Genomic DNA, 10154 nt, shown 5'->3' with positions numbered 1-10154 from the left:
GTATAAAGCCTAGGATTTATTTGCTTTACAACATTTACTTAGTAGAATTATTATTTTATTTCTTCCCCAAGATTACAGTTTACAAGACAGGTAACTCCCCGTCACCTGGCTAAAGCTTTGGCATGGACCAAATCAACAAGAAATTACTCCATAACTTCTAATAGTGGAAAATTACAGTAGCTTAACTGTTAAGGTGCGTTAGCGTGTCAACGGTAACATTTCTCTAACAAACCCGCTTTACATGTACAGTTGCACTTCACATTTTCACTCCCTTTGTTCAAGACAACATTAACTTTGTGGGGTTTTGAATCGATGTGGGATGATTGTAAACACAGCGCTACAACACCAGTTTCATCTTCTGTTTCAAACTTTTTACCTACACATATCAAGTAATTACGCTTGAATATTTCTTCCCCTTCCACTAATGGACGCGTGAAATCTCCGACAACTCTCAACAGTTGCGCATACGACACCAAAGACATTTTGAACATTTAATAAATCCTACAGACGCACACCCGATCACTGTCGTGTTTATTTCCCGTCACTATCTCGCCGCCATATTGGAAACAGCTGAACGTAGGCTCCTCCCCCGTTTCGGACGTCAATAGCAAATACAGCTTTAATAGCAACAGACTATTTTCGAGCAGCGTTAGTCAACTTTTTTCACCGGTGGCGCCAAACGTCAGACTTAAACTCTCGTTGGCCCAACAACCGCGTATCTCTCTATTTTAGAAAATTAGTATGAAACTATTCTATGTTAGGAAACAACACTATGGAAGGGACACATAATTTAATAACATAATATGGTGACTGGGCGAAGTATAAATATAGTCCAAAAACGTACAAGGAAGGAGAAGAGTATTGGAATTGGAGTCGTTCCCCAGGTCATAGATACTTACTAATCGAGTGTATTCTACAGATCGATATACGCGTATCGAATTAGTGTAAACATAAGTGTAAAGTTGCATCGTGATATAAAACGGACGTAACTATGTGGACTACGTTTCTCACTGGAGGTTTGTGCAGTTTACATTTGTGGCTTGATAAGACGTATCAGAATGAGTCACTGGTTTAGCCATTTCCTGCTGGTAATTGTAGCTGTCTAATTTGATCTCAGGAAGCCGCTATTAGTAGTGCTGGGGTGGGGTAGTATATTTTTACTGGCCATCTTTATTGTCTAGTTAATTAATTACTTTTGGGAAAATTCACAATCCATGAAAAGTTCTTATAAATGTTGAAATTGTATAATATTTTATCCTTAGGGATATGTTTATTGAGATAACCTTACATTATAGGCCTAATACCAAAATGCAAAAATAATAATAAATATTTGACGCATGTTAGTTGGTATTTTTTATTTCTATATAATAATTGTAAGCCTTTTTTACCATTTAGGAGTAATGGATCCAAACCGTGAATCTGGTCTAGGGAGTGATTCGGACAACATGGCAGAGTTGGCAGCTTTACTTCAAACTGAAATTCCTGATGGGCGTAGCAGCTTAGCTGACAGTCATACTAATCTAGAGAGAGTAGCAGAATATTGTGAAGGCAACTACTTTCAGGTATCTCAATCAACTGGTTGCATTATCTTAAATGAACACTTGACATTTGACTGATGTTTTGTGCTCAGTAGCAAACAACATGCCTTTAAACTTAGTAGTTACCGTTATTGGGCATAGCCCTAGTGTAGGCACTCCACTCACTCCGCTTTCTGTACACGGAAGCTTTGGTTGATGGATCTCTGGCATTGGTAATGAACACATCTCTCTTCTAAAAGGATTTTAAGGAACAATTCATATATATTTCTTCGTGAAGTTGTGTGTTATATACTGGAGTGCCTAGGGTAGGGCACTACCGTTTTCTATCATCTCTGTTACAGTTTGCATCATGTTTGGGTCAAAACTGTGCAGTTTTGAGTTGCCGTAGCGTAACCTTACTTTTTGTCATATTTTTGCTGGATTTCAGAGGATGCTAAAGGCCTATCAGCCGTTTTGCGGCCCTAAACTGCGGCTTGCTCCCCTAGACCACCTTTGCTTTTACCCAGCCCAGTGGTCTTGTCATTAGCTGGACCTAACCAGTCCATCCCAATGGTCTTGCCACAAGCTGGACCTAACCAAACCAATCAAAGTCTTGTTAGACTTATGTTCCTAAGTTGCCAGCCGTGTTTAGTGCGCTGTGATGGAGTCTGAGACATGTCACGTTGGATCTCTAACCTATCTTTTGCCAAGGGTCAAAGGAAGTTTAACAAAAATTTATCTTAGATTTATAAGAAATTAAAAAAAAAAATTATATGTAACTCAAGGGGGCAAAGCCATATGAAAGACTGTCAGACTGCACTGCGCATGACTACAGTAGAAGCCCTTTATAGCGAGAATTCATAATGGTGAAAAAATTTCTTGCCATAGCATAATGTTGTCGTATCCAATTTTTTGTTAACGTCGAGAAAACCCCATACACATTAAAACTGGTATGAAACCGCAATTAGTTAATTCAAAACTTGCGTTTTTGTGGATGACATCTACACTGCGGCTTACTCTTTTGTTATGTTTTGAAATCTGATACTACGTGAAGTGGGTGTTTAATTTCATTCTGAAAAGTTATAGCATCACTCCGGAGGCCTCTATGGCAAACGTTTCAGTTTTCTTATTCAAACAGAGTCACCTAACCTAACTGTACTAGGCCTATATGTATAATGAAAACATTTTCTAAGCACCATACATACATACAAACATTCATTACCATTATAGACTGTTATGCTTTTCAGCATTCAGTCTGCAAGCCTCTGTGAATTTACTAAACATCGCCAATCCTCTATTTGCAACTAGTGCTGTGGCTTCATTTAGTTCAATACCTCTTTAGAGATCATTAGAAACTGAATCTTACCATCGTCGACTTGGTCTCCCTCTACTTCTCTTACCCTCCATAGTAGAGTCTATTATACTCCTAGGTAACCTATCTTCCTCCATTCGCCTCACGTGACCCCAGTACCGAAGCCAGTTTATGCGTACAGTTTCATCCATCGAATTCATTCCTAAATTAGCCTTTATCTCCTCATTCCGAGTACCCTCCTGCCATTGGTTCCACCTGTTTGTACCAGCAATCATTCTTACTACTTTCATGTCTGTTACTTCTAACTTATGAATAAGATATCCTGAGTCCACCCAGCTTTCGCTCCCATAAAGCAAAGTTGGTCTGAAATCAGTCCGATGTAAAGAGTTTCGTCTGGGAGCTGACTTCCTTCTTACAGAATACTGTTGATCGCAACTGCGAGCTCACTGCATTAGCTTTACTACACCTTGATTCACCATCCTGGGAGAACACACAACCTAAATACTTGAAATTATCGACCTGTTCTAGCTTTGTATCACCAATCTGACATTCAATTCTGTTGAATTTCTTACCTGCTGACATCAATTTAGTCTTCGAAAGGCTAATTTTCATACCATACTCATTGCACCTATTTTCAAGTTGCGTGATATTAGACTGCAGGCTTTTGGTACAATCTGCCATTAAGACCAAGTCATCAGCATAGGCCAGACTGCTTACTATATTTTCACCTTACTGAATCCCTCCCTGCCAATTCATACCTGTCAGCAGATGATCCATGTCAACTACGAACAGCAAGGGTGAAATATTACAGCCTTCTCTAATCCCTGTAAGTACCCTGAACCGTTGCCTACGAGATATACAAGGCCGGCACATAGCTACTAATTTGTCGCTGAAAAAGCGGCCCGATCATGTTCACGGTTTGGCCGCTAGGTGTCATGTTTCCGTTCTGTTCTTGGCGGACTTTAACATTGGGATATGCTGAGTAATTGTGATACTGTGTTGATTTTGTGCAATTTATTGTGAATATTGTTTGTCACTTTACAAGAAAATATTTATAAAATCCTCCTATCAATACAAGTCAAGTCATCTGTTAGATTACCCCTTCCAACCACATCGACACAGATACACAGTAAGCCACACACAGGCTTAGTTGTCAATGTGATTTGAGACCGACAAGGTCATCTCCATTCGAGACGACAACTTTTAGTTACAAGTAAGTCATATGAGTTTTCTTTTCGTACATCATTTTGAACTTGTTTTTCGTCCACTCATATATTCCTTTTTTCTCATTACAGATGTTATACACGTTTTATTTGTAGTATTGACGGTCTCACTACACTCCTCAGCATAGGGTTTTCATTTTAACAGTCAGCAAGATCTATTAGACGAGAGGACTTTGTACCTCAATGTGTTTTTAACTCACTAATCATGATCACTGTCACTTCACATCATTACGATTTTTAATTTGTTTGTATATTATGTAATCACTGTTTTACTACTGAAGATGGCCTTGAGATTAGGCTGAAACATGTATAGACTTTGCTTCATCTAACAGATGACTTGTATTGATAGGAGGATTTTATAAATATTTTCTTGTAAAGTGATAACCGTCAATACGGAATGTGATTCATAACTTGCAGTATTGTTTCTGTCGGTGAGTGTCTGTGAGGTTGAGAAGAAGGTGCACTGTTGTGTACCTCTCTGTATTTTGGACGACACTAATAAAGCATGAAAATTGACGTTCCTTAGTTTCCCTTCAGAGTGCGGTTTAAGGGAGAAATGGAAGCAAACTATTTATAATCAAGATTTCAGTGTAAGCACATCAATCACACTCCCTTCTGTTTTCATTGTGTATCCTGTTCACAAACAGGAAAATGTCAAATGCAGGAAGCGTCCAGCTCCCAAAAATGATGTATTGCCATCAAAATTTAGTAAAAGTTCCGATTCAGATAGCGATGAACATACCTTATCTTCATATGTCAGCCACAAATGAAAAAGGAGTAAAAGTCTCATTTCTATATCAAGGAAAGTCTACGAGTATCTCTGTTAAATCTAAAAAATATACGGATGAGAAAATTAAATACCAGATTACAGAAAATAATCTGTAAATTGAGAAGTAGGATACGGGTAATGAAATCAGAAACAAACGTTTTACGGTATCTGAACTTGACCAAAAGACAAACCAAATTGAAAAGCATGCTGAAATTGGTCATTTAGGAGCTTTATTCCTGTTAGAACGGATTTAATTTCCTTCTTCTTTCTTCATCTGTTTACCCTCCAGGGTCGGTTTTCCCTCGGACTCAGCGAGGAATTCCACTTCTACCGCCTCAAGGGTAGTGTCCTGGAGCACCAGACTTTGGGTCGGGGGATACAGCTGGGGAGGATGACCAGTACCTCGCCCAGGCAGCCTCACCTGCTATGCTGAGCAGGGGCCTTGTGGAGGGATGGGAAGATTGGAAAGGACAGGCAGGGAAGAGGGAAGGAAGCGGCCGTGGCCTTAAGTTAGGTACTATCTTGGCGTTTGCCTGGAGGAGAAGTGGGAAACCACGGAAAACAACTTCCAGGATGGCTGAGGTGGGAATCGAATCCACCTCTACTCAGTTGACCTTCCGAGGCTCAGAGGACCCCGTTCATGCCCTCGTACCACTTTTCAAATTTCGTGGCAGGGCCGGGAATCGAACCCGGACCTCTGGGGGTGACAGCTAATCACACTAACCACTACACCACAGAGGCGAAGACAAATTTAATTTTACAGGAAGAAAAAAGAGAAATACGGTGAAACAGCGTTAAATATTTGCGTAACGAGCATAGCATCGCTTACCAAACAGCGGCTTCAATACGAATGTCAAAATATCAGATGTGTGGAGGAAAAGATTGGATCGCTGTTAATTGGTGAAAGGACGATTAAGCCCAAAGTTATTTATGACCGCAATCTCGATCCGCTTATCGGATACTCTCAGGCACAATTAAAGTAGTCGGTAAGAAGTGACAAACTCGCTATCAGATTTCTCACCTTCTTTCGTGAATTACTTATTTCGTTTAAGCCTATTGTAAGAAATACGTTGTAGAAAATAAGTCAAACAATTGCTCGTGGTCTGTCTTTTATCTTATATCTGTTTGCTGCCTTCTGAAATTACTAGTTTTAATGAATTTTTGTAGTTTTTCATATTCGAACGTGTTGCAATGAGCGGGCGAGACAGATCAGTGAAGAGAACTCTAGCGGCACTTGCCGGAAGTATCTCGAGGACGAGTCTAGTGTGCTGTATTTCCTGGCCTTGTGTATCTCATAGGCAACGCCTGAACCAAGAACTCATTCTTCTATCAATTCTCATTGAAGCCCAATTGTCAACATAAATGCCTTTGATTGATTTTAATAATCTACCTTTAATTCCATAGTTCACCAGTATGGCAAACATCTTTTCCCTCGGTACCCTGTCATATGCTTTTTCTAGATCTACGAAACAAAAACACAACTGTCTATTCCTCTCGTAGCATTTTTCAATTACCTGGCGCATACTGAAAATCTTTTCCTGACAGCCCCTCTGTGGTCTAAAACCACATTGGTTTTCACCAATTTCCTCTCAACTACTGATCGCACCCACCAATTTCCTCTCAACCACTGATTGCACCCTCCCTTCCAAGATGCCAGTTAATACTTTGCCTGGTATACTAATCAGTGAGATACCTCGATAGTTGTTGCAATCTTTCCTGTTCCCTTGCTTGTAGATAGGTGCAATTACTGCCTTTGTCCAATCTGAAGTACCTTACCAAGACTATTTGCTAATCTTACTACTCAATGAAGCCATTTCATGCCTGCCTTCCCACTATGCTTCACCAGTTCAGGTTGAATTTCTTCTATTCCGGCTGCTTTATGACAATGGAGTTTATTTACCATCCTTTCCACTTCCTCAAGCGTAATTTCACCAACATCATTTTTCTCCTCCCCATGAGCTTGGATGTTCGCAACACCATCAGGAAGATCTCCTTTTACGTTGAAAAGATGTTCAAAATATTCCTCCACCTGTCCAGTGATTCCCTGGGTTCTATTATGAGTTCACCTGAATTACTCAGAACACTGTTCATTTCCTTTTTCCTCTCCCTTCCTAAGATTCTTTATTAGTGTCCAGAAAAGTTTCCCTGCTGCTTGACCTAGCCTTTCCAGGTTATTACCAAAATCTTCCCACGACTTCTTTTTGGATTCAACAACTATTTGTTTTGCTCTGTTTCTTTCATCTACGTACACGTCCCTGTCTGCCTCGGCCCTTGTTTGGATCCATTTCTGATAAGCCTTCTTTTTACGTATACAAGCTGCTCTCACTTCATCATTCCACCAAGATGTTCACCTTTTCCCATCTTTACACACAGTTGTTCCTAGGCATTCCCTTGCTGTTTCTACTACAGCATCCCTGTATGCCACCCATTCTCTTTCTACATCCAGAACCTGCTTATTGTCTATTGTTCGAAACTTCTCACTAATCATATCCATGTACTTCTGTCTAATTTTCTCATCCTGGAGATTTTCTACCCTTATTCGTTTGCAGACAGATTTCACTTTCTTTATCCTAGGCCTCGAGATACTTAGTTCACTACAGATCACATAGTGATCAGTATCATCGAAAAATTCCTGGAAAACTCGTACATTCCTAACAGATTTCCTGAATTCGAAGTCTGTTAAGATATAGTCTATTATGGATCTGGTACCCCTAGCATCCCATGTGTAGCGGTGAATAGCCTTATGCTTGAAGAATGTATTCATAACTGCTAAACCCATACTAGCACAGAAGTCCAGCAAACGCTTCCCATTCGCATTAGCTTCCATATCTTCCCCACATTAACAATCACCCTTTCATATCTCTCAGTTCTATTTCCAACTCCTGCATTGAAATAGCCCATTAGCACTATCCTATGCTTGCTGTTGACCCTGACCACGATGTCACTCAATGCTTCATAAAACTTGGCAACTTCATCCTCATCTGCACCCTCACATGGTGAATACACTGAGACAATTCCCGTCCTAATTCCTCCAACTGCCAAATCCACCCACATAATTCGTTCATTTACATGCTTAACAGAAATTATGTTGCGTGTAGTGGTATTCCTGATAAACAGGCCTACCCCATACTCTGCCCTTCCCTTTCTAACACCCATCAAGTACACTTTATAATCTCCTATCTCTTCCTCGTTATCTCCCCTTACCCGAATTTCACTTACTCCTAGCACATCCAAATGCATCCTCTTTGCTGACTCAGCTAGTTTTACTTTCTTTCTTCCATAAGCCCCATTGATATTGATAGCACCAGTAAAGAAAAAAACATTCTTGCTATAAATTTACATGGGAATAGCCTTTCTGAAATTTAACCAGACGCGAGAAAATATAAATTAACCTCTGAAATCAGTGAATGCGCTCTGCCATGTCTTGAGGTGTATCACATTCTTACTTAATTTAAGTGTAGAGTATTAAAATTAAACAATCGTTTACTTAGCCTTTATTTCTAACGAGTTAACAACTGGCATTGACCACGATTTGTTACGAAAACATGTTCTCCACATTCATTTCTACGGTGTTACTACTCCACTCCGACATCGCCTGTGAATGTCTGCAAGAGAGCTTGCTATTAGACATAGTGAGGAAACGATACCGAAGATGCTCGATCGCATGCAATATTATGGTTGGGTGCATAAATAACAGTAACGGAAAAAATCGCTCACGCTTTATTGCTCATATTAACGGATGCGTCAGTGATACGGTACTCGCTGTAACCAAAGGACAATACAGTAGAACCTCGATAATTCGAAATCGGTTAATTCAAAATCCGGCATAATTCGAAGAAGCTCTCGTTCCCGGAAACATGAGATACAGTTTTGCATGTTATTTCAATTGTTTAATTCGAAATACGGATAATTCGTAATTCGAAGTACAATGTCGGCCCCATTACCGAAATTCAGACTTTTAATTCGAAACTGCCTTTACATTTTAAAACAATAGTATGTTACAGAGTAATTTCAACTCGAAATGTATCCGTTCCGCGTCATAATAGAACGCGCGTTCCGGATCGTGGAGGGGTAGCTTTCCGCACTTACACTCACTTCGGTGGGTCTACAGTGCGCTTCACGATAGCTAAGTTGAATGAAATCGGAATTATTTTGAGTTCAACCTTTTAAGGAACGCCGTAATATCACGCAACATGCAGTGTGCGGGAAAACAGAATCCGCGAACACTGGCGATGCCGACAGTTGGCGAAAAAACGTGGCAAATATAAATTCGTAGGCACCGAACAATATTGACATTGCCGGTGAAACTGCACTGTTTTATTTTAATGAGAGTCTAAACGGTCTAAGGAGAAATTGCCAGCCGGGAAATCGTACAGTGTGAGCGATGGGGGTCATAGTAGTGCGTTGCAATGCACATGGAAGCCAGATACTTTATCCCCTCGTCATAGGAAACTTCGATAAGCCACAATGTTTTAAGAGCGTCGGGCACTTTCCATGCCAGTACAAAGCATGTATAATAAAAACGCAAACAGTAATGAAATCAAAAAAATAATGCATTTGCACAGGGGAACCGGCATAATTTATTGTCTTTGAATTGTGCGATTTTTTCTTTCGTTGCGTGAGGTTATGTTTGTCAGTGATTTATCCAAGTGCATTATTTGAACATTGTAAATGCACCTTGTTGGATACATTTCGGAAATAGTTTTTTTCCATGGCATTAGAAAGGTTTAAACTGTGAATCGAGGTGATTGCATGTATTCGCGGCAAGTGTTTACATTTCTGAAGTACGAGAGAAGTGCCACGGCGGGAAATCGTACAAGGATAGAGTCATAGGAAAGTCGATTTTAAGGGCATCGGGTACTTTCTGTGTAAATACAAGGCATCTAAAATGCATACACTATAGTAATCCAATTAATAAAGCACTTGCACATGGGAGCGAGCATAGATTTCTCCTCGTCTTTGAATCGTGTTTTTTTTTTCTTTCTTTCGTTGCGTGAGGTTATGTTTACCCGTGAGATATCCGAGTGTATTATTTGAATACTGTAAATGCACCTTCTTGGATACATTTTGGAAATAGTTCTTTTTTCTTGGCATTTGAAAGGTATAAACTGTGAATCAAGGTTAAATGCATGCAGTAACGGGCCTTAGAATATTTTATAACGCGGCAAGGGTTGGTACTTCTGAATTGCAGATTGGCGGTTAATTCGAAATCACGTAATTCGAAGTCCGATTTTTTAGTCCCAACGACTTCGAATTAACGAGGTTTTACTGTACACAGTTTAATATAGAAATTTTGAAGGGACAGACAAAACCTGATGTTATAACGGGGATCT

General features: G+C 39.9%; 1 protein-coding gene across 4 annotated transcripts in view; it reads left to right on the top strand.

The window, feature by feature from the left end:
- Positions 1 to 949: 949 nt before the first annotated feature.
- Positions 950 to 10154, top strand: part of Abi (tyrosine kinase Abl) — a 115144-nt gene continuing 105939 nt past the window's right edge. Inside the window, exons 1-2 of one of the 4 annotated variants that reach the window (XM_067158772.2) lie at positions 950 to 1016; positions 1396 to 1562. In XM_067158772.2, coding sequence (XP_067014873.1) covers positions 992 to 1016; positions 1396 to 1562 — 192 coding nt within the window. In that variant the 5' untranslated portion in view covers positions 950 to 991. The other 3 variants (XM_067158786.2, XM_067158779.2, XM_067158794.2) reach the window with 3 other exon arrangements.

This window comes from Anabrus simplex, chromosome 1, assembly GCF_040414725.1.
Source record: "Anabrus simplex isolate iqAnaSimp1 chromosome 1, ASM4041472v1, whole genome shotgun sequence".
Taxonomy (NCBI): Eukaryota; Metazoa; Arthropoda; class Insecta; order Orthoptera; family Tettigoniidae; genus Anabrus; species Anabrus simplex.
The sequence above is the reverse complement of the archived record's forward strand: the minus strand, read 5'-3'. Positions and strand labels throughout refer to the sequence as shown.